The sequence below is a fragment of the Oryctolagus cuniculus genome, chromosome 3 (assembly GCF_051225735.1).
Source record: "Oryctolagus cuniculus isolate XC-2025 breed Fujian yellow rabbit chromosome 3, ASM5122573v1, whole genome shotgun sequence".
Lineage (NCBI taxonomy): Eukaryota > Metazoa > Chordata > Mammalia > Lagomorpha > Leporidae > Oryctolagus > Oryctolagus cuniculus.
This window is the reverse complement of record NC_142869.1, coordinates 2590768-2615208: the sequence shown is the minus strand read 5'-3', so window position 1 is coordinate 2615208 and position 24441 is coordinate 2590768. Positions and strand designations below refer to the sequence as shown.

The window sequence follows — 24441 nt, the reverse complement described above, 5'->3', positions numbered from 1 at the left end:
CCAAATTCAGAGATAAACTGAAAAACAACTATAAATTTATCAACAAAATGTACTTCACGTTTCTTACAGTTTTTGCAACTAATTTCCCCAAGTGTGGACCACATGAAAATCTTACATATAATGGTTCTTAAGCTATTATTTTTATTATTTTTTTTGACAGGCAGAGTGGACAGTGAGAGAGAGAGACAGAGAGAAAGGGCTTCCTTTGCCGTTGGTTCACCCTCCAATGGTCGCCGCGGCCGGCGCACCGCGCTGATCCGAAGGCAGGAGCCAGGAGCCAGGTGCTTCTCCTGGTCTCCCATGGGGTGCAGGGCCCAAGCACTTGGGCCATCCTCCACTGCACTCCCGGGCCACAGCAGAGAGCTGGCCTGGAAGAGGGGCAACCGGGACAGAGTCCTGCACCCCGACTGGGACTAGAACCCGGTGTGCCGGCGCTGCAAGGCGGAGGATTAGCCTAGTGAGCCGCAGCGCCGGCCCTTAAGCTATTGATTTGTCATTTGAAAATATTTCATGCCAACATACACCCCTCATACCTACTCCCACTAGATGCAGGGTCTTGAGCTTCGGATGTAGCTCACTCACATCTACGGTGATGTTGTCTACGGTGACACTGTCTAAGGTGACACTGTCTAAGGTGACGTTGTCTACGGTGACGCTGTCTAAGGTGACGTTGTCACGAGTGGCAGGAGGAGACGTAGCTCCCGGTGCTCAGTCCGCGTGCAGAACCGGCACAGCACCAGGTCCTTCCTGTCCACGTCTGATGCGTGGGCAGGAAGGACCTGAGCCCCTTTCTACATCCTGAACACCCCCAGCCCTGGCCGTAAAAGCCCTCGCAAGCCCCTTCCCAGGGAGAGTTTCTTTAGGGAATGCCACGTTCCCACCTTTTTTTTTTTTTTTTAAGATTTTTTTTTTTTTTTTTTGAAAGGCAGAGTTAGAGAGAGAGAGGAGGAGAGGCAGAGCAAGAGAGAGGTCTTCCATCAGCTGGTTCACTCCCCAAATGGCCACAGTGAATGAGCCTGGAGCCAGGAGCTTCTTGCGGGTCTCCCACGCAGGTGCAGGGCCCAAGCACGTGGCCATCTCCACTGCTTGCCCAGACGCATCAGCAGGGAGCTGGATCGGAAGTGGAGCAGCCGGGACTCAAACCAGCGCCCATATAGGATGCTTGCGTCGCAGGCAGCGGCTTACCCTCCCAAGCCCCAGCGTTCCGCTTCTTACTTGTCACAAGCTGAGACCACGTGGCGGCACCCAAGCTGTCGGGTCCCTGCGTTCACTCACATTGGCAGGGAGTACAAGATCATTAAATTCATCGCCTTCAAGTTGAAGTCTCAAAAATGGCCCGAGTGCTTGGGCCCTGCACCCGCATGGGAGACCAGGAGGAGGCACCTGGCTCCTGGCTTCGGATCGGCGCCGCGCCAGCCGTGGCGGCCATTTGGGGAGTGAACCAACGGAAGGAAGACCTTTCTCTCTGTCTCCCTCTCACTGTCTATAGCTCTACCTGTCAAATAAATTTGAAAAAAAAAAAAAAAAAAAAAAAGAGGAGCAGAGGGGCCTCGAACCGGCGCCCAGCGGGATGCGGGTGTTGCAGGCGGATGCTTAGCCCATTGCACCCGAAGCAGATAAATGCCTCCCTCACAGCCTGGCCCTGCCAGGGGGGTTTTTAGCAGATCGTGGCAAAAACAAAAACAGCAACCAAACAACCCACGAGGAAGGGGCCATGGCCGGCAAACAGCCCACCAGGGGCCAGCTCCGCCGTCCGGACACCGTGGGCCGGGGCTGACGGCACCGGGCGCCTCCGGGGTTTTTCTGCAGGTCTTGGTGGGGCAGCGCGGTCCACACCGGCGGCCACCCTCGGGCAAACCAGGAAACGCCTCGCTGTGGCTCCGGGCCCAATCCGAGCCCGGGCCGCTTTCCCGCTCTTTTGTGCTGCAAACCGGACCAATCACAGTGCTGCTCTGTTCGTGCCGACCAATAGGGGCAAGCGTCGTCAGACGGTGGGCGGGCCGCCGGCAGCCGTTACGCTACCCGCCGAGCCCCGCGGCTGCGCTCCGCACGCCGGTGGCTCCGAGTCGACGGCCGCGAGCGGAGGCCCAGGTGCTGCGGGCCGGCGGCGGGAGTGGACGCGGTGCGACGGGCGTGGACGCGGGCCGGCGGGGCGCGGGAGGACGGCGGGGCGCGGGAGGACGGCGGGCGCGGGTGGGCGGCGGGCGCGGGTTCCTCAGCACCCTCGGCGCGCTCGGGCCGCCCCGCGCCGGTCCCGCGGGCCCCGCCAGCCTCGCCTCGCCGAGGGCTCCCGCCCGGAAGGCCGCGTCCAGCCGAGTCGCGTGGCGAGGGGCGGGCGCGCCGGGGCCTGGCGGGGTCCGGTGCGGGGAAGGTTTCCCGAGGAGAAGCGGCGGTGCGACGGCGGGGCCTCCCGGGGGGAGCCTCCGGGTCCGTGGCCGCCGTGGGCAGGGCCGTGCGGGGACGAGGCCACCGTTCTGCGGGAGGCGGGCGGGGTGCGGCCCGGTGGTCAGCGCGCCCGGGGAGGCGGGAGGCGGGCGGAGCGCGGCCCGGTGGTCAGTGCGCCCGGGGAGGCGGGCGGGGGGGTGCGGCCCGGTGGTCAGCGCGCCCGGGGAGGCTGGCGGGCGGAGGGGTGTGGCCCGGTGGTCAGTGTGCCCGGGGAGGCGGGAGGGGGGGTGCGCCCCGGTGGTCAGTGTGCCCGGGGAGGCGGGAGGGGGGGTGCGCCCCGGTGGTCAGTGCGCCCGGGCAGGCGGGCGGGGTGCGCCCGGGGAGGTGGCCGTGCCAGCCTCGTGGGGCAGCCGATGGCGCTCCCGGCTTCGGCCTGGCCCAGTTCTGGCCATCTGGGGAGTCCACCAGAGGATCTGTCTCTCCCTCTCTCTCTCTCCTTCCCCGCCCCGACCTCTCTCCCTCTCCTCTCCCCTGCAGTCTGGAGAGGAGGAGGAGGATGTGGGCGCGCGCCTTGGAGTGGAGTTGCAGATCTGCCAGACCCGTGTCGTTGTTGTTTAAATGTCCGCTTCGGGCTCCATGTGTGTGAAAGGCCGTCCTGGGGGAGCAGCCCGTCCTGGGGGAGCAGCCCGTCCTGGGGGGAGCAGCCGGTCCTGGGGGGAGAAGCCCATCCTGGGGGAAGCAGCCGGTCCTGGGGGGAGAACCCCATCCTGGGGGAAGCAGCCGGTCCTGGGGGGAGAACCCCATCCTGGGGGAAGCAGCCGGTCCTGGGGGGAGCAGCCCGTCCTGGGGGAAGCAGCCGGTCCTGGGGGGAGCAGCCGGTCCTGGGGGGGAGCAGCCCGTCCTGGGGGAGCAGCCCGTCCTGGGGGAGCAGCCGTGGCCGCTGTGGTTTGACTTGCATTTCCCTAAGAACTCGCGGTAACTTGAGCGCCGTGCTTCTTGGCCGGTGGTATATCTTCTTTGTAGATGTGTTTATTGAAGTCTTTGGCTAACTTTTTTTTTTTAAGATTTATTTTTTACTTGAAACTCACAGTTATGCGGAGTGGGGGAGGGAGAGGGAGAGGGAGAGAGGTCTTCCATCCGCTGGTTCACTCCCCAATTGGCTGCAACCGCCGGAGGTGAGCCGATCCCGAGCCGGGAGCCTCCTCCAGGTCTCCCACGCAGGTGCAGGGGCCCTTGGGCCATCTTCCAGTGCTTTCCCAGGCCACAGCAGAGCGCTGGACAGGAAGTGGAGAGCCAGGTCTCAAACAGGCATCCGTATGGGTGCCGGCACTGCAGGCGGCGGCCTTACCCGCCACGGCACAGCGCCTCCAGCTGACTTTCTGGGACTGGTTGTTTGTCTTCTGTGTTGTTGGGCAGTGAGATCTCTGTGTTGATAGACCATAACTGCAGGGTTTTCAGTTCACATTTCGGAATGCAGCTGGGGCTTGCGCCGTGGCTCGGGTTCAGCCGCCGCCGGTGACACTGCACGTCGTTCCTGAGTCTCGGGCCTCCACTTCCCATCCAGCTTCCTGCTAACCTGGTCCCTCTCTCTCTTCCCCTCTCTCTGTCACTGTGCCTTTCAAATGAATCTTTTGTAAAAAATGAAACTTGCCACACATTGAATGCAGAACCAGATGCGAGTGAAAGTCCAGCTTCAGACAGACAGAGATTTCTAAATGAAGACCGCTGCTTTTCCCACAGTGTTTTGGAAATGCCTTTATTAGGAGTGACTTAGGTTAAGCAGTGAGTTTAGGGGGCTGTGTTGCCGCCCAGCAGGGTGCCAGCATCCCGTAGGGGCATTGGTTCGAGTCCCGGCTGCTCCACTTCTGGTTCAGCTCCCGGCTAATGCACCTGGGAAAGCAGCGGAAACGACCCAGGTCCTTGGGCCCCTGCACCCACGTGGGAGACCTGGGGGAAGCTCTTGGTTTCGGCCTGGCTCGGTCTAGGTCATTATGGCCATTTTGGGAGTGAACCGGCAGATGGAAAATCTCTAACTCTGCCTTTCAAATAAACCTTTGTAGAGAGTAATGAGCTTATTATTTATGATTAAGTTATTTTCTCTAAGATGGTGAATATTCTTAAAATGTAGTTTCTGAGTCTAAAACCCGCTGATCCATGCTAACGTCAATTATTTGATAAGTTAGCTTTGTTTTCACTTTGAACTATATTTTAAATACATTTACCTGGCATTCCTAGACTGGAATATTTGCAGTTTCAGATAAAATCCTTCAAGCCAAAAATTGTGACTTAATAGTAAAGTCTAGTTTAGTAGTCCATAATCCTTTGTGTTCTGTGTGTGTGGGTTCATTCTCTTAGAGAAGGGAGTCTGACTGTAACACACCTCGAGTCCATAACTCCAAAGCTTAAGCCCCACTAACCAATCTTACTGCAGTAAAAATATAAAAAGCTATTAAGCTCTTGTGTTATGTCTTAAATTCTCGATATTACACCATAGTTTTTCAATTACTAGCTAACAAAAATGTCTGTAACATTCAGTTGAGGGTGGAATACTCATAGTTGCTACTTCAGCTAATTCCTAAGCCTCACGTATGTGCATCTTGTCCATTTGTGCGTGTTATAAAGCACCTAGAATTCATTACGTATAAAGAAGAACTTAACATCTCTAGTGCTCCTCACCCAAAAGCAAAATAGCACTAAAGAAAAAAAAACTGTTGTTTCCAAGTGCTTAGATCAGTGATTATACTGTCAATGATTTAATTTTTTAAAAAAATTTGAGGGGCCGGTGCTGTGGCATAGCGGGTAAAGTCACTGCCTGCAGTGCTGGCGTCCCGTGTGGGCACTGGTTTGAGTCCCAGCTGCTCCACTTCCAACCAGCTCTCTGCTGTGGCCTGGGAGAGCAGTGGAAGATGGCCCAAGTGCTTGGGCCCCTGCACCCACATGGGAGACCCAGAGCAAGCTCCTGGCTCCTGGCTTTGGATTGGTACAGCTCTAGCCGTTGTGGCCATCTGGGGAGTGAACCAGCGTGTGGAAGAGCCCTTTCTTTCTTTCTTTCTCTCTCTCTCTCTGACTCTGACTCTGACTCTGACTCTGACTCTGACTTTCAAATAAATAAACAAATCGTAAGAGAAATTTATCTGGGGGCTGGTGCTGTGGCACAGTGGGTTAACGCCCTGGCCTGAAGTGCTGGCATCCCATATGGGCACCGGTTCTAGTCTCGGCTACTCCTCTTCTGATCCAGCTCTCTGCTGTGGCCTGGGAAAGCAGTGGAAGATGGCCCAAGTCCTCGGGCCCTGCACCCACATGGGAGACCTGGAGGAGGCTCTTGGCTCCCGGCTTCAGATCGGTGCATTTCCGGCCGTTGCGGCCACCTGGGGAGTGAACTAGTGGATGGAAGACCTCTCCCTCTCTCCGTCTCTCCCTCCCTCCCTCCCTCCCTCTCTCTCTCTCTCTCTCTCTCTCTCTCTGCCCCTCCCTCTCTGTGTGTAACTCTAACTTTCAAGTAAATAAATCTTTAAAAATAAATAGAGAGATTTTCCATCTACTAGTTCACTCCCCAATTGGCCGTAACAACTAGGGCTGAGCCAGGCCTAAACCAAGAGCTTCTTCCAGGTCTCTAGCATGGGTCCAGGGACCAAGGACTTAAGCCATCTTCCACTGCTTTTCCAGGCACGTAAGCAGGGAGCTGGATCCGAAGTGGAGCAGGCAGGACATGAACTAGTGCTCATATGGCATGCTGGTGTCACAGGTTGCAGGCGTACACCTTCCGGATAGGTTAATGCCGGCGAGACCTCGGAGACACCAGACGCGTTTATCGGCTTTTCAGCTTCCACTTTATTTTTCAGCAGACTTGCGTTACATGTCGCGAACGCCCGCCCTGTTACCGGCATTCATTCACAACTCCTTCATTCACCACTCCCGCTTACTACTCGCATTCATTCACAGCTCCTGCCTGTTACCGGCGTTCATTCACAGCTCCTGCCTGTTACCGGCGTTCATTCACAACTCCGCCTGTTACCGGCATTCATTCATTCCTCCGTCTTTTACCAGCGTTCATTCATTCCTCCGTCTTTTACCAGCGTTCATTCACTACCCCTGCCCACCGTCCACCTATTTATATATATCATTCACGGAAAACATGTTACCAACTAAGTGTGGGAAACATGCAATAACAGGATGCTTAAAGTCAAAACAGGATCTTGCAATTAGCAACGGGCAGGGTGGAAAAAGCCCAGCACTAAACTTCTTGTGCTCGTACATGTCGGGAGGGGCACAGCTGGCCAGGCTGTCCTGTTCCCCTACAACAGGTTGTGGGTTTACCTGCCACGCCACAATGCCAGCCCCTAGAATTTTTTTAATGTAATTACTCTATGTATTTGTTATATATCTTCACCTTCCTTATCACTCTTTTGTTAAAAAAGGTTTTATTTATTTGAGAAGTAGAGTTACAGAGAGGGAGAGACAGAGAGGAAGGTCATCGTGTGCTGGTTCACTCCCTAAATGGCTGCAACAGCTGGAACAGGGCCAGTCCGAAGCCAGGAGCTTCTTCCGGGTCTCCCATGTGGGTGCAGGGGCCCAAGCACTCGGGCATCTTCTGCTTTCCCAGGCCATAGCAGAGAGCTGGGTCGGAAGAAGAGCAGCTGGGACTTGAACCAGCACCCATGTAGGATGCTGGTAACGCAGGCAGGGAATTAGCCTACCACACCACAGTGCTAGCCCCAGGAATTTAATTTTTAAATGCTTTTAAATACAGCTCTGTTTTTAAAAAAATCTCATGCAGTTTTGTGCATGACAGTATGTCTTTTCTGTCAAAATCAGTATTAAGGGAATCCACCCTAAGACCGACTTCTATGCAGGGTCTTCAAAAAGTCTATGGGAGTGTGTGTTGTGAAATGCTGTATCGTATGGGAGTATGTTGTGAAATGCTGTATCGTACGGGAGTGTGTGTTGTGGAATGCTGTATCGTACGGGAGTGTGTTGTGGAATGCTGTAACGTACGGGAGTGTGTGTTGTGGAATGCTGTATCGTACAGGAGTGTGTGTTGTGGAATGCTGTATCGTACGGGAGTGTGTTGTGGAATGCTGTATCGTGCAGGAGTGTGTGTTGTGGAATGCTGTATCGTACGGGAGTGTGTGTTGTGGAATGCTGTATCGTGCGGGAGTGTGTGTTGTGGAATGCTGTATCGTGCGGGAGTGTGTGTTGTGGAATGCTGTATCGTACGGGAGTGTGTTGTGGAATGCTATATCGTACGGGAGTGTGTGTTGTGGAATGCTGTATTGTACGGGAGTGTGTGTTGTGGAATGCTGTATCGTGCGGGAGTGTGTGTTGTGGAATGCTGTATCGTGCGGGAGTGTGTGTTGTGGAATGCTGTATCGTGCGGGAGTGTGTGTTGTGAAATGCTGTATCGTACGGGAGTGTGTGTTGTGGAATGCTGTATCGTATGGGAGTGTGTGTTGTGGAATGCTGTATCTTATGGGAGTGTGTGGTGGAATGCTGTATCGTACGGTGTGGGGAGCAGCCCGGACTGGACTGAGTTACTGGAATTAAGACTTATTCTATGCATCTGCTCTCCCACAGTATGGCGCTGGGAGAGAAGTAAACAGCTTCCGCACAGCTGCCTCCAGTTCAACTAATAAACTGTAGGACTTGCTCCTGATTGGAGAGCAGCGTACTCGGCGTGTGGGCAGCCGAGTTAGGATTGGCGGAGGAGGACTATAAAGGAGGAGAGAGACGGCATGCACCAGGAACATCTATGGGGAACATCTATCTGAAGGAACACCTGTGCAGCCCCCGAGAAGAGCCGGCCGGCGGTGTGCCGCTCCCCTGCGGAAGTGGGGAATGTGGCCAGGGGGAACCACCCTTCCACGGAGGTGGAAGGGATAGTAGCCAACCCGGGAAGAACCAGCAGCAAACCCGGGGAGGGCCGAGCAGACAAAAGAACAACGCAGGGTCCTGTGTCGTTCCTCCACGAAGAGGGGGAGCGACATAATGGTGCCGTGACTAGGATATGAAGCCTAGGCAGGGTTTAGTGTTGCTCCTCCACGAAGAGGGGGAGCGACATAATGGTGCCGTGACTCGGATAAGGAAACTTAGGAGGGAAGAAACGGGAAGAAGTGGGAAAATACCGGAGAGAGAGACTAGCAAAGAGCCTAGGTGCCAGAAGAAGCTATTGAAAGCCTAGGCATAGACTCGGATATGGACTGTGGGAAAGAAGTTAGGATTGAAAGCGAAAGTGAAAGCTTTCATAGACTCGGATGCGGACTGTGGCGGGGAAGCTAGGAGATTGAAAGCGAAAGTGAAACCTGGAGGAGGCTTGGACTCGGATACGGACTGTGGGGAGTAGCCAGGAGAAATGAGAGGAATATTGTTGGAAGAAAACTTAAGGAAACATACCGGGTAGAGAAAAATGTTAGGGAGGATGAAGCCGCGAGTGCAGGCCGAGGCGGAGACATAAGCCACCTTGGAATTCTTCAAGTCACCCTGGGGAGCAAGAGGCGAAGATCTGGAACCAGAGGCAGAGACGTGGGCCGCCAGGTTGGAATTCGCCAGGTTAGTCCGGGGAACTTGGACTGAATGCCGGTGGTGGCGGAAACATTCGCGGAAGCCGCCTCGTGCAGAGAGAGCACGGGGCGTGAATAGATAGGGAACGCCGGGGCTGGCGCGAGGCCGTGGTGCGGGCGCGAAGTGCGTGGAGACTGCGGAGCGTGCGCGCAGAGCCGGGAACCCGCCGGCGGGGCGAGGCGCCGGGAAGCCGCGCAGAGCCGTGAAGCTGCCGCGGGGCGAGGTGCCGAGAAGCAGCCTCGGGGCGGGCGCCGGCAGGGCGAGGCGCCGGGAAGCTGCGGGGATAAGAGAAACAGAAGTTTAGAAGTAAAAGGAGAGAAATAGGAATGCTGAAAGATAGAAGTAAAATGGGAGAAATAGGAATGCCCGGAGATAGAGAAATAGAAAGGCCTCCCTACAACACTGCAATGTGAGAGCTTGGATTCGGTCTGCCTGATTAAGTGAGGCGATGAGCACCTGCGGGCGGCTAGCAGCTTATGCGCCGCAGGTCACCGAAGACAGGCACGAATTAACATCAGTAAGGCCTCCCCACAATACAGCAATTAGAAGGCTTGGATTCGGTTTGCCTGATTGTTAGGGCTTGTAAGCCCCTGCAGGCAGAGCAGAGCATGCGCTGCAGGGCACCGAACACAGGCACGCATCAGCGCCTAAAAACCTCCTCACAACATGGCGAAGAGAGGACCCGGATTCGGTTTGCCTGATTGATAGGACTTGTAAGAACCTGTGGCAACTCTAGCAAGTAGAGCAGAGTGTGTGCTGCGGGACACCGAAGACAGGCACGTATCAACGCCAAAAAAATAAAAAGAAAGGGGGATCTGTAGGGAGCAACCCGGACTAGACTAAGTTACTGGAATTAAGACTTATTCTATGCATCTGCTCTCCCACAATATGGCGCTGGGAGAGGAGAAAACAGCTTCTACCCAGCTGCCTCCAGTTCAACCAATAAACAGCAGGACCTGCTCCTGATTGGAGGAGAGCAGTGTACTCGGCGTGTGGGCAGCCGAGTTGGGATTGGCGGAGGAGGACTATAAAGGAGGAGAGAGACGGCATGCATGAGGAACATCTAAGGGGAACATCTAGCTGAAGGAACACCTGTGCAGCCCCCGAGAGAGCCGGCCGGTGGTGTGCCGCTCCCCCGCGGAAGTGGGGAATGTGGCCAGGGGGAACTGCCCTTCCACGGAGGTGGAAGGGATAGTAGCCAACCCGGGAAGAACCAGCAGCAAACCCGGGGAGGGCCGAGCAGACGAAAGAACAGCGCAGGGTCTTGTGTCGTTCCCCCACGAAGACGGGGAGCGACAGTACGGGAGTGTGTGTTGTGGAATGCTGTATCGTACGGGAGTGTGTGTTGTGAAATGCTGTATCTTATGGCAGTGTGTGTTGTGGAACGCTGTATTGTACAGGAGTGTGTGTTGTGGAATGCTGTATCGTACGGGAGTGTGTGTTGTGGAATGCTGTATCGTACGGGAGTGTGTTGTGGAATGCTGTATCGTACGGGAGTGTGTGTTGTGGAATGCTGTATCGTACGGGAGTGTGTGTTGTGGAATGCTGTATCGTATGGGAGTGTGTGTTGTGGAATGCTGTATCGTATGGGAGTGTGTGTTGTGGAACGCTGTACCTGGGCCCAGTGCATTAAAGTCCTGGCCTGCAGTGCCGGCATCCACGTGGGCACCGGTTCACGTCCCGTCTGCTGCACTTCCGATCCAGCTGCCTGCCTCTGCTCCTGGGAAGGCAGGAGGGGTGGCCCAAGTGCTTGGGCCCCTGCACCCATGTGGGAGACCTGGAAGAAGCTCCTGGCTTCGTTTGCAGCCATTTGGAAGTGAACCAGCAGACAGACGGAAGACCTCTCTGTCTCTACTTCTCTCTCTAACTCTTTCAAATAAATTAAAAAATTTTTAAAAAATACTATAGATTTCACATTTTGTACCAAAATAAAATAATCTTTTAATTCTGTTTTTCAACGACCTTTCAGATCGCGGGTTAAATGAGCGGGAGGCCTTTCCCAGCACAGACTGCATTAGGTCTGTCCCCCCCCCCGCCCCCGCCCCGGCTTCCCCAAATGCCCAGAGTAGGGGTTTCCTAGGATATGGTTCTGGGCTCCAGGGTAGGCGCTGAGTCTCACATCAGGCAAGTCCAGGAGAGGGACTCTGAAACGCGGTTGGTTTGTTCCCATCCCGGTCTCCTCCCCCCGATTTTGGAAGTTGTGTGTGTGTGTGGTTCTATAAAGGCAGGGCTAATCTCTTAAATGACTCAGCGCTTAAATGACTCAGCAATTACAGATTCAGTCATCGCTGAATAATGTCTGCGTGTGGAAGAAGGACTTGTTAAGGAAGGGCATCGCCCCTGAACTTGTAGGTGTAATTGGCAACGGGACAGTCGTTAGAGACTGCTGGTTTCCAGAATGACTGTAACAGCTGGTGTTGCCTCTAGCAGTGTGTGAGTTCGCTTGTTCACGTCTTCAGCAGCACCTAATGCTCTCTGGTAAATAACGTCGTGTTTTTAAAGCCGTTCTGATGAGTGTAAAGTGTATCTTGGTGCGGCACATCTGCGACCCTGCTAGTAATGGTTGAGCACTAAGAGTGGTTCATGTGCCGTGTGTGTGTGAAGAAAACAGCCAGCTTTCTTGCCCCTTTGCACTAGGTATGTGTTTTAACAGTGTGTCAACTTCTGTTTGAAAGGCAGAATAGTGTTTCACGTGCTCATTCGCTCCCCAGACGCCTACAGCAGTCTGGGCTGGGCCAGGCTGAAGCCAGGAGCCTAGGGCTCCATCCAGGCCACCCACGGGCCCCAGGGGCACAGGCACTCAGCAGTGATCTGCTGCCTCCTAGGGTGTACATTAGCAGGAGGCTGAAACTGAAGCAGAGCCAAGACTCCGACTCATGCCCTGAGCCCTGGCTTCCGGCGTCCTCAGCCTGTCTTTACTCCTCTGCCGCTCGCCCTGCCCGAGTCACAGGTTCTCTGGGTGACCCGTGAGTCTCCTGTTGGATGCAGGATTGTGGACGCGTTCTGCCAGGCTTTGCTGTCTGCTTTCAGTAGTATTTCTGATGAACAGAAGTGTTTAATTTTACTAAGTAAATTCCTAGAATCTTGTAATTTGTCTGTTTGTCTAACAGACTGTTCTGTCAGTAGCTGAAGATTATAATCATAGAATATATGTGATGACATCATAAAATTAATGGAAAATGAAATTAAAAGGTAAATCTTATTTCTCAGCCCATGAAGTTCAAGACACTTTGATAAGTGCTAATACAGCCGTTTGGTCAATCTCTAAAGAATTAAGGTCCTGAGAATTTACAGTGCCAATGTAATCATCTTTACACTTTTGGCTGAAGAAAAATAGATGCCCTTTAAAGATTTTTTTATTTTAAAAAATTTTTTTGACAGGCAGAGTTATAGAGAGAGACAGAAAGAAAGGTCTTCCATTGGTTCACCCCCCAGATGGCTGCTACGGCAGGCAAACCGTGCTGATCCGATGGCAGGAGCCAGGTGCTTCTCCTGCTCTCCCATGGGGTGCAGGGCCCAAGCACTTGGGCCATCCTCCACTGCACTCCCGGGCCACAGCAGAGAGCTGGCCTGGAAGAGGGACAACCGGGACAGAATCCAGCGCTCCTACCAGGACTGGAACCTGGAGTGCCGGCACTGCAGGCAGAGGATTAGCCTAGTGAGCCGTGGCGCCGGCCTTTAAAGATTTTTTTTTTTTTAATTAGGAAACAAAAAGAAGTGAGAGCTTAATCAGGACGAATGATTTCTCATGGAAGTTCGTAGTCTTACTGAGGTGTATTTTACTCATTTCAGTAATTTTTAGTAAAGTTGTCAAATAGTATAACCATCACAAAATAAGTCAGTTTTGGAACATTTTAATTTCCCTACAAAGATCCTTTGTGCCCGTTTACAGTCACTCAGTCACTCTCCCTGACCTGGCCCCAGGCAGCTGCTGACCTGCCCATCTCTAGACTTTGCTTTTCTGGACATTTCACTTAAATGAAATCCTGCAATAGTGATCTCTCCGTCTGGCTTTCATTTAGCTTTTTTTTTTTTTTTTAATTTTAACTGATAAGCTTTTTTTTAAAAAAAATTATTTATTTATTTATTTGAAAGGGTTACACAGAGGAGAGGCAGAGAGAGAGAGAGAGAGAGAGAGAGAGAGAGAGAGAGGAGTCCTCCATTCAGTGGTTCACTCCCCAGTTGGCTACAATACCCAGAGCTGCACCAATCTGAAGCCAGAAGCCAGGAGCTTCTTCCGGGTCTCCCACGCGGGTGCAGGGGCCCAAGCACTTGGGCCATCCTGCAGTGCTTTCCCAGGCCACAGCAGAGAGCTGGATCAGAAGTGGAGCAGCTGGGTCTTGAACCAGCGCCCATATGGGATGCCTGTGCTTCAGACCAGGGCATTAACCTGCTGCACCACAGCACCAGCCCCATTTAGCTTGTTTTTGAGCTTAATTCATGAAGTAATGTGTCAGTAGTGTGTTCCTTTTTATTACAGAAAGCAATCCATTGTATGGCTATGTCATGATGATTTTAACATTTTTTGATTTATTTGTTCATTTGAAAAGCAGAGTGAGAGAGACAGAGGTCTTCCATCACCTGGCTCACACCCCACATGTCTGCAGTGGCTGGGACCACACACTAGCTCTGCTTTTGCTTTTCTTAATGTTCCTTGGAAATTAAAAACAAATACATCTTATGACCAGCATTGTGGTGCAGTGATTTAAGCCACCATCTGCCGTGCCAGCGTCCCATCTCAGGGCTCTGGTTCAAGTCCCAGCTGCTCTGCTTCTGACCCAGCTGCCTGCTGGTGTGCTGGGAAGACAGCGGAAGGTGGCCCAGGTGCCGGAGTCCTGCCACTCATGTGGGATACGTGGATGGAGGGCCTGGCTCAACCCTGGCTAATGTGGCCATTTGGAAAGTGAATGGTAGATGGAATCAATCCACGCCCCTCCCCTGCCACCTCCATCCCTCTCTCCCTTTCATATAAATAAAACAAATCTTTAAAAAAAAAAAAAGACTGCCTTATCCTTTGTATAACTGTCATTCATGCTTTTAAAAGGGTTACTCAATGTTCTATCAGTTTTGTTGTTTATTAGCCCTCTGTTGTTAGGTATCTACAACTATTTTGTCAAATTCTTCTTATATTTCTGTTATTTTTTAAATCTAATGCCAAATACCATTAGTTTAATGTTTATTCCTTTTTAGAATCCATATCCTTGGATGATGCAGGCCCCTGCCGTGACGGAGACGGCTTCCGGTAACGGCTCTCACCGCAGCGGAGGAGCCCTCCAGAGAGGTGAGGGCCCGGCCAGCCTCCCTGGCGTTGGGTGGGCAGGTGTAAGAGGTGCTGCCGACATCTCCCTCCAGTGTGGCTGCTTTCAAAGCCTTTCCCCTAGTGCCGTGCCGAGCGCAGCGTGTGTAATTTAACCTCCGCCAGTGGCTGGATGGGCGAGGGTGCTCCCGGCACCTCCGCCAGTGGCTGGATGGGCGAGGGTGCTCCCGGCACCTCCGCCAGTGGCTGGATGGGTGAGGGTGCTCCCGGCAGGATCAGCCCGAGAAAGGGAAGTTGGGGGAAGAGGAAGTGAGCAGCTGCCAACAGGCGCAGGATGCCTTCGAGTCCTGCATGGAAAGCGGGCAGGTTGGTCTGCTGGCCAACAGGATGCACATGGCAGACACGTGTGCGTGTCTGTGAACAGCAAGAGCGCAGGGAGCAGTGCTGCTGAACTATATGCTGATGAATACGCGCGGCCCAAACCATTAAGAGATAATTTTAGATTAGAACAAAAGTCCCACCCTGCATTGTTCATGAGACACATCTAAAACAGCAAAGTTTAAAACTATAGCAGGTATTCAGGGTGAAACCGGTTAGGCCCCCACCTGCAGTGCCAGCATCCCAACGGGCCGGCGCTGGTTCAGTCCCGGCTGCTCTGCTTCAGTCAGCACTAATGTGCCTGGGAAGCAGTAGGGATGGCCTGAGTGCGTGGCCGTCTCCACGTGGGAGACCTTAACGAGGCTCCAGGGGCCGGCGCTGTGGCGCAGTGGGTTAGGGCCCTGGCCTGCAGCGCCGGCATCCCATATGGGCGCTGGCTCTAGTCCTGGCTGTTCCTCTTCCAATCTAGCTCTGCTGTGGCCTGGGAAGGCCATAGAGGATGGCCCGGGTTCTTGGGCCCCTGCACCCACGTGGGAGATCCAGAAGCTCCTGGCTTCGGATCAGCACAGCTCTGGCCATTGCGGCCATCTGAGGAGTGAACCAGCGGATGGAAGACCCCTCCCTCCCTTCCTCCCCACCTCTCTCTCTCTCTCTGCCTCTCTCTGTGACTGTCTTTCAAATAAATAAAAAATAAATCTTTAAAAAAAAAAGAAGCTCCAAGCTGTGGCCATTTGGGGAGTGAACCAGCAGGTGGAAGATTCTCTCTATATGTGATTTCTGCCTTTCAAATAAACAAATAAAATCCTCATAACAAAAATAGCATGTAATCAGTACTAAAACTATTCCGGGGTTCGGGGTCAGCTGGGAGTAGGCAGGCTGGATCCGAAGCAGGGCAGCCAGGTCTCTGACCAGCACTCTGGGATGCTGGTGCCACCTGACAGCTGGGTACAGGATCGCGACATAAACTGCTTTCAGCTCTGGTCTTAGTAAATATTTTTGAGCTCTTGTCCTCTCACTAGCATTTCAGTTGGCGGCCCCGTCTCTTCCGTGCGGAGCTGTTCCTACGGCTTCTTCAGTTCCACTCCTGCGCTCTGGTCTTCACTGTCCTCCCCGAAGCCTTCCTTCTGCTGTTGCCAGGGCTGCGTGAGACTCGGTCCCAGGCACTGGGCCCCCTTCCAGGGCAAGAGCCATGCTCCTAGCGCACTGTGAAGTCCTCTCAGCTCACAGCCCCTCTGACTTCCGGGAGCTCTTTCACCCAGAGAAGCTGGCTTACAGTTTCCTGAAAATGCTGTCTTCACGCCTACTGTTAGTTTAAAATATTTTTATCTGTCTGTTTCAAAAACTTGTTAAATGTTTTCTCTGAGGCTGCTGCTTCCCAAACATACCTGTACATCAGCACAATTCTGCCAGGACTTTTCTTGTACTTTGTGACACTTCTGTGTACGTCTGACCTTTAGGAAAGCCAGCAGCATTTGAGAGCGGCACCTATGTCCTCTTCCCCTTTGTTTTTTATAAGAAAAAAGCTGCTGATTAGACCTCTGCAAATGGAGTCAGTAGAAAACTCATCGTCACTGGAAGAATCCAGGGAGAATCTTGGCTACTATCTTGGGCTGGACGGCTGCAAGAAAATCCTACGGAATGTGTGGCTCGGACAACAGAGATTTTTTCCTCATAGCTGGCGAGACTGGAAGTCGGAGCTCAGAGTGGCAGCCTGGGGAAGTTCTGGGGGGTCTCTCCCGCCTTGTGGATGGCTGTCTTTTTCTGTGTCCTCCCTCACTAGAGAGAGGGAGCAGGCTGTCTCGTGACTTACTGAGTACTGACCCTATCCAGACAGTTGTGACCTCATCAAATCTAATTGCTTCCTCCAGATACCGTCACATTGTGGGTGAGGCCTTCCACATGGAGTTTTGGGGGAACGCAGTTCAGTTGATAGCAGCCACCGTACGGGCCAGCTTTTATGGAGAATGTGAAAAGTGCTCCTGTGCTGAGTGTAGGTCAGCTCACGTCTGAGTCTTTTCTAGTGTTTAGATTCTAAAATGCTACTACTGTTAACACCCTGTTCCTTTTTTAAAATCAGATAGACCGTCTAATACCAAGAAAGAAGATGTATCACCATCCTGCAGAGGCTGTAATGAAGTCAAACCAACTTTTCCTGGCGATGACTGGGGTTCCTCGGCGCTAGAGCAAAGAACTAATGACAGAGAAATCAGCAGTGTTGACAAAACAGGTTTAGCGGAGCTGTCTTTGTCAGGGAGTCAAGTTACTAATGTGCCAAGTACTTACTCTCAGTCAAGTGAGCTTGAAGACAGCGTTGAATGTAGGTATTTGAATGAAACATACTCTGTACACTTTTCAGAGTCAAAACTAAAGAATGAAAGTCTTGTTCATTTAAGTTTACAATTAGATCCTGAAATGCAGAAAGAAGAAGAGATGTTTTTTGATATGTTGGAGCATCAAGGTGACAAGACTGCAGGCTTAGAAAGAATCTGTGAGATTCCAAAAGATGACTGTAAAGCAACTGCTGCAGACACGCCGAAGCGCGACAATGATGAGGACTCGCAGCAGGAGTATCACAGTGCGGAAGAGCAGGAGTACGTAAGTAGCTGCTTACCCTCTGACAGGAGCAAGACGTTGAGTGTGTCCACTCCGGAAGCGGTTGAATTAGGAAATTCGGGCTGTGAAGGTAAACGTGCGAGCAGTCTAGAAGACAGCCGTGTCAGGTGGGAAGGTGGCTCTGTTATCTCTCTGGATTCGTGGGACATTTACGATGAAGCAGAGTCACCTCGTGTCTCCAGGTCTCGGGGTTCTGTTGCGGGGAAGGAGCATCAGGACCCGGAGCGTGGGGGGAGTGGGGAGCGAGGGGCCAGCTTGTTGTACCACACGGCGCCGGACGACACTGTGCCAAGAAGCAGTTCTCTGGGAAACCACGCGTCTCCATCTCCCAGGGCCTTCATGACTCCCCAGAAAGCATTAAAAGCTAAAATTTATACTGAAAAGGTGAAATCTCAAATTACTGAAAGTAAAGATTTTTGTGGAAGCACAACTGCTGAGAACAAAACACTACAGCACCTTGAAGATTCCAGCACGCTGCCCAAGAACACAGCTTTGGCAGCACTGCTGCAGCCCTGTGGAGACTGTGCAGCCCCCTGGAGCCCGGGGCTGGATGCTTCAGGCGTTTCTGCCTGTGCATACTCACAGTATCCAAGTATCCAGAGCACCCCAGACCCGGCCTTGGGCTTTTCTGTTCCGCCGCCAAGGCTGGCGGTCAGAGATCATCAGGCACTGAAAGCGGGTGGCTTGCTGACAGTTGCTGGCGGCAGCACCGTGAAGCAGCCGTGCTTCCATGGTGTGGCAGACGCTCGCCCTGAGTCCGCGACAAGTGCAGCAAGGTGTGTCGTCAGAGTCCATCAGGCAGTGGACGTCAGCGCTGACTTCAGAGCTCGTTTCACAGCCAGCAGGGCTACGAGCGCGAGAGCGTCTGTAGTGTCAGCGTCAACCAACACGGAGATAACGATGATGAATAAAAGGCGGCCTGCCGGAAGTGCGAGTGAGAAACAGAGGAGTGTGGCCTGCAACACAGACTGGCCGGACGGCGAGGACGCGCGGGGGCCTGCGCCGGAAGCATCGGGAGCGTCTGATGGACATGTGCTAAGCGAGGTAAACTTAGCAGGATTGATGATACAGTGTTATTCGACTTTAATAGAGAGCATATGCTAATGTAATGATTTTGGTTTGAGGAATTATATTGAGGCTTTGGTGAGATGCTGGATGAAGGAGGGGGTGGGTCCGTGGCCACCGGTTCTGTTCTTGTGGCGGCTGTTGCCACAAAGTTCATCAGAGGCAGAGTTTTACATTTTACCAGATAGAACATGCATTGCTTGTCATATATTCATAATTTAATTTTAAATCTTGTTTTAAGGATTCTCAGGAACTAAGAAAAACATCTGACACCACAGACTTAAAGAACCATCCTGAGAGGTATGTCAGCAATATACACTGCGGATGTACGAGGGAAAACTCAGAATGGCATTTGCTTTCTGTGTGGCGTCCATGACCCAGTAGAATCACAGCTAAATGGGATTTTTTAATGATTTATTTTATTTATTTGAAAGGCAGAGTTAGAGAGAGAGAGAGACAGAGAGAAAGGTCTTCCAAACACTGGTTCACTCCCCAAATGGCCACAACAGCTGGACCTGGACCGATCCGGAGCCAGGAGCCAGGAGCCTCTTCCAGGTCTCCCACGTGGGTGCAGGGGCCCAAGCACTGGGCCATCTTCTGCTGCTTTCTCAGGCCAGAGCAGAGAGCTGCACTGAAGAGGAGCAGCCGGGACTAGAACCAGAGCCCATGTGGGATGCTGGTGCCACACGCCGCCACTTTTCCGCTGCGCCTCAGCACCGGTCCCTCTAAACAAGATTTTAAGAAATCATCTACTTCAGCCATTTGCTTGCAGATAAAATGATACTGAAGTAATAGAGGCTATTCAAGCTCTGCTCACTGACGTTCCGTGCCAGGAGCTCCTTCAGAAACTCGGGGCGGCTCAGCTGCTCCGCTGCAGCCCACGCTGGCTCAGTTTCCCCTTTCATCTGTCTCTGTGGGTGAACACAGAACAGTACCTTTGACAATGCACGTGAAGAAGAGGAAGCTCCACTGCCTGGAGCACTTTCACTCATTCTGTAGTCTGCTTTGCATTTGTTACATACCCTCGTAACCAACAGTGAAGAACCAGGATGCAGAGAGAAAGCAGGGCAATGAGTAGGCAGCCAGGTTGCTTCTGCGCTCTGAGTCGTTTGCTTCCTCCTTCATTCTTGTAATGAGTTTGATCTGATATACCAGCCGCATGAAATTAAGTGCAAGAGTTGTAACTGTGGCAGTGGCATTATGGGAAGACCTGCAAACATAAGCTTTTTTGGTATGATAGTGCAGCAAAATATTGGCTTATATTAAAGACTTTTAATTGCTAAGGAAAATGTGGATTATGTATGATAATATAATTGAGAACAGTCTTCAGGGGATGGCGCTGTGATGTAGCGGTAAAACCACCACCTCCAGTGCGAGCATCCCATATGGGCGCCGGTTCAAGTCCCAGCTGCTCCACTTCGATCCAGCTCCCTGCTAATGGCCTGGGAAAGCAGTAGCAGGTGGCCCAAGTGCGTGGGCCCCTGCACCCACCTGGAAGACCCGGGAGAATCTCTGGCTCCTGGCACAGCCCTGGCTGCTGCAGCCAACTGGGGAATGAGCCAGCGGATGGAAGACCTCCCCCCCGCCCCCTGCCTCTCCTCTCTCTATGTAACTCTGACTTTCAAATAAATGAATAAATCTTTAAAAAAAATAAAGAGCAGTTTTCATTCACAATGCCATTAACTTTTAAAAACTCTTGGCCAGAGCTTCATTTAGGTTGGAGAAAAACCCACTGATCTGGGTGAGTGGAGTTATGCCTTGAATTACAGGCCTTTTGGGGGTGGAGCAGGAGAATGTCTGCGTTTGAGAGCGACTCAGAAGCAGCATCCTAGCTGTGAGCTTCGGAGTTCTTGTTGTCAGCAGCTGTGTGCTCCTAGAGCTCTCCGTCCTGCGACAGGGCAACGTAAGGAGCTGTAGATCTGTTTCTACAGGTAGGTTGTTACTACAGGAGAATGTGTGGAATCCTAGCTGATCCTGTCTTCGTCTTACAGGGGGCTCCAGGCTGCTGCGGACGCGGAAGGAGGTGGGCCGTCTGTGTGCTGTCGGAGGCTGCTGCAGCGGGCCAGGGACGCAGAGCTGCACCTGCTGAGCGCTCGCTACCAGCTGTGTCAGCGCCACGGTTGTGATCTCTACAGACTTGTGACGGAAAACAGAGAAGGGCTGAACAGGTGCTTACTGACCTTCCATCTGTGTGCTCCCAGACGTTCTCACTGCTTCCAGTTTATTCTGGGAAATTTCTCTAATTTTCTTTATAGAAAGGCATAGTAAGGGGTAGAGTGTAGCTGGGTCTGCCAGCTGGCCTGAGGTGACGGGCTGTAGAAAGTGACACATAAAGTGCAGGAGGACAAGTCTGGGCTGATGAGTCCAGTAAAAAAATGTGTGATTTGAAGTTTCTTTATAAATTCCAAGTAAGGATGAAGTTAACCAAAGGGTTTTGTCTGACATTCTATGACATTGTCTAAGACTTGTAGAAAATTGCCTGTATTTCCCCTAGAAAGATACATCTATGGCTCATTTTTCTTTTACTAATCGTTTAAAATTTTTAAAAACTTAATTATTTGGTAGAATTAGAACTAAGTGTAATAGTAAAATGTTAGTGCCAAATGGATGGCTTGGGCCTAAATAACTTCGTTTTGTAAACTTAACTTTTGAGCAGGAATCTGTCAAGTAATTCTGCTAAGAAGGAATTAGGATCAGCCCTACTGTCTGTTTTGGGAGCCTTGAGAGTTAGATACGAGAGTCTGAAAGAAAAAATACATAAGGGGATTCCACTGGAAGAGCTGCCGCCGCTGGCAATGGAGTCGAAATTATTATCTACCTTCTCTGCCTTCGCCTCCAGGGTACGTACGTATGTCCTAGGAATTAAAATTTTACTTAATTCAGACAGAAAACCATTGAAACAAAGATTTTGCTTTCTTTTTCTCTTTCCAGTTAATGAAAGAAGAACCACATGTGTAAGTTATAATTTAATTTAAAATGTATTAGATCTTAAAAATTAATTCATTTAGTTAACTTTAAATTTCCTGTTTTTAGACATGAATAAGCCTTAATGGAATGTTTATCTGCTTAGTTTTTCAGGAGCAGATTCTGAACTAGATAATCAGAGTGCGTGTGAGGTTGACATGTCTTCAGGCCTAAAAAAGACGCCGTCTCAAGTGAGATGCTTTAACGCTCGTTAGTGTAACCTCAGTTTCACAGCTGAAGTAGACGTGATGTTGAGGACCTTGCCCCGCTTTCCCTGCCTGGGTAGTGTGGACTGTCTGTCACTGTCACTGCAGGGATAGACTGAGTCGAGGGAGCGGGGTGGTCTAGGTCCTGTTCTACATGTTAGCGTTCTGTGTTGAGTCAGGTGACCTTGTAATTTGTCATCAGAACTAGGAGACTTGAGTGTGAAAGAGAATAATGTTAGGGGCTGGCGCTGTGGTGCAGCAGGTTAACACCCTGGCCTGAAGTGCCGGCATCCCATGTGGGCGCTGGTTCAAGTCCCGGCTGCTCCTCTTCCAATCCAACTCTCTGCTATGGCCTGGGAAAGCAGTGGAAGATGGAAGAAAGTCCTTGGGCCCCTGCACCCACTGGGAGACCCGGAAGAAGCTCCTGGCTTTGGATCAACACAGCTCTGGCCATTGTGGCCAATTGGGGAATGAACCATCAGATGGAAGACACTTCCCTCCCTCCCTCCCTCCCTCCCTCTCTCTCTCTTTCTCTCTCTCTCTCTCTCTCTCTCTCTCTGCCTCTCCGCCTCTCCTCTCTCTCTGCAACTCTGACTTTCAAATAAATAAATAAATCTTTAAATAAAAGAGAGAGAGAATAATGTTAAAAATTTTCTGTGGCAGCAGGTATAGATCTGGTCTGTCCTGGGCACATCACGATACGTTGCCACATTCATGTATTTTTTTTTTTTTTGGTTTATTTTGCTTTTACAGATTATAAGCATTTTAAATTTATTTTTTATTTTTCATTCAATTTATTTGGAAGGCAGAGAGACAGACCTTCCATCTGCTTATTTCACTCCCCAAGTGCCTGCAACAGCCTGACCAGAGCCAGGAGCCAGAACCTAGTCCAGGCCTCCTCTGAGTGGCAGGGACCCCGTGTTTCATCACCGGCGCCTCCCAGGGAGTGCACTAGCAGGCAGCTAATCAGAAGCAGAGGGGGCTGGCGCTCAGGCATCGTGACCCGAGATGCCAGCACTGCAGGTGGCGCCCTACCTGCTGGCACCCACCCTGCACCATCGTGTTCAGCCAGTGCAGCTGAAACGAGCGTCTCCCATTGTCGACTCTGGTTAAACATCTAATTATCTACGAAGAATTAAAAGACTCAGATTGCTGCATCCTCATTTCTTACACAGTGGACTGAAGCACTGTGTGTTTAACGACAGATGTTGTTCTCCTGGATGTTTTCTCATTGTAACAGCAGTGGGGTGACTTACTTAGCTGAGGAAAACAAACTTTTCTAAAATTATATTATATAAATTTAATTTTTATAATTTAGTTTTGAATATACAAGGCAATATGTATTTTAAGTTTGGGTGACATTTTAATACTTCTCTTATTAAGTGGTTATACATGAAATCCAGTGCAGTTTACTGTAGTGTTTCTGAATTTCAGCTATTCATGTGTTGTCTTCAGAATTTGTTAGTTACTTTGTGTTTTTCTTTAAATGATTATCCTTTTTAAGTACATTTAAGTGTAAAGGATAATTCACTATCACATCTGGGAAACTTTATTTTCCAACAGAAAAGCTGTAAGCATACACTAAGTTAAATGTATAAATGTGAAAGGTTAATATGGTAAATATTTGTACATATCTCTGAAATCCCGTGTGTGTGCGCCACAGTAGTGTTAGCACACAGCCACCGTACATGGACGGGCTCAACTCCTGACTCTTGGTAACCGTGACACAGAGCAGCGGTCACAGGTCACGTCAGGGCTGTTTTCCCACTTGTGACGTCAAGTTGCTGTGAGTGCCAGAGAGTGCCCGGGTGGAGTGCTCCCACACGGGCAGGGCGCCCGGGAGGAGTGCTCCCGCACAGGCAGGGCGCCCAGGAGGAGTGCTCCCACACGGGCAAGGTGCAGCAGGAGTGCTCCCACACGGGCAGGGTGCAGCAGGAGTGCTCCCACACGGGCAGGGCGCCCGGGTGGAGTGCTCCCGCACGGGCAGGGTGCAGTAGTAGTTCGTCCCTGTCTGCTGTTGTCATGTTTGTTATCTTCATCCTCAGGTGTCTCTGTTGCCTGACAGTAGTCATCATAAACAAGATACATCACCCAGTAAAGATGGCTTGAAAAATGGTGACATAAATGTAGACTTCAGTCAACTGAAACTTGATGACAGAGGTCAGTATAAAAAAGTATTGTGTAATTATCACAAAGCAGGTAAGGTCTAAAATGTCCGGTGTTAATTCCTCAAATCAGAATAAATATGTTTATACACCTTAGGAAGGAGGGGATTAAATGATTTTTTAAACTGCAGTTACTTGAACAGCAGAGATAGAGACATCTCCTATCCTCTGGTTCACTCCTCAAATGCTGCCACAGCCCGGGCTGGGCCAGGTCAAAGCCAGGAGCCCGGAACCCGGTCTGAGTCTCCCATGTGGGTGGCAGGGACACAGCCACCGGAGTCGTCACCGCTGCCTCCCAGGGTGCACGTGAGCAGGGAGCTGGGTGAAGCAGAGACAGGGCTTGAACCCAGGCCCTCCAGGACGGGAGCCCAGTTGTGTCTGGAGCACTGCACCAAATGCCCAGCCCTAAAATTGAATATTTTAATTGGCTAAATAGCATTATTGTGGTTAGGACTGTTTATACGTTCTTGTTCTATTTGACATCTTTAAGGTCATCTAATACAGCTGATAGCCCCAATTAATAATATGGACTTTGTAGCTCTGATTCATGTCCAACAGGGAAAGTTTCTTAGATCTGTAAATTGTGTACAATTTTTTAGTTTTACTTTTTCCCTCTAGGAAAAAATGCTGTCATTCTAAAGAAGTCATTAATATTAACAAAATTAAAAGATACAGCACTTTTGTCTTTAAAAATTATTTATTTGTTTGAATGTCAGAAGTACACAGTGAGAGGGAGAGACAGAAAGGGAGATCCTCCTTCCACTGGTTCACTCCCCAGATGACCACAGTGCTGGGGCTGGGGCTGGGCCAGGAGCTGGGGGCTTCTGCCGAGTCTCCCACATGGGTGGCA

The 24441-nt window shown here is 51.4% G+C and overlaps 1 protein-coding gene across 8 annotated transcripts in view; it reads left to right on the top strand.

Annotated features, from left to right (window-relative positions):
* The first annotated feature begins 1960 nt into the window (after positions 1–1960).
* RBM44 (RNA binding motif protein 44) overlaps positions 1961–24441 on the top strand; it is a 42831-nt gene continuing 20350 nt past the window's right edge. For 2 of the 8 annotated variants that reach the window (XM_089328837.1, XM_051838258.3), the window contains exons 1-9: positions 1961–2091; positions 14134–14224; positions 16656–18235; positions 18498–18556; positions 20248–20424; positions 20913–21096; positions 21188–21210; positions 21327–21411; positions 23472–23586. In XM_089328837.1, coding sequence (XP_089184963.1) covers positions 14149–14224; positions 16656–18235; positions 18498–18556; positions 20248–20424; positions 20913–21096; positions 21188–21210; positions 21327–21411; positions 23472–23586 — 2299 coding nt within the window. In that variant the 5' untranslated portion in view covers positions 1961–2091; positions 14134–14148. Of the gene's footprint in view, positions 2123–14133; positions 14225–16446; positions 16573–16655; positions 18236–18497; positions 18557–20247; positions 20425–20912; positions 21097–21187; positions 21211–21326; positions 21412–23471; positions 23587–24441 lie in introns of all 8 variants that reach the window. The other 6 variants (XM_089328835.1, XM_089328841.1, XM_089328836.1 and 3 more) reach the window with 6 other exon arrangements.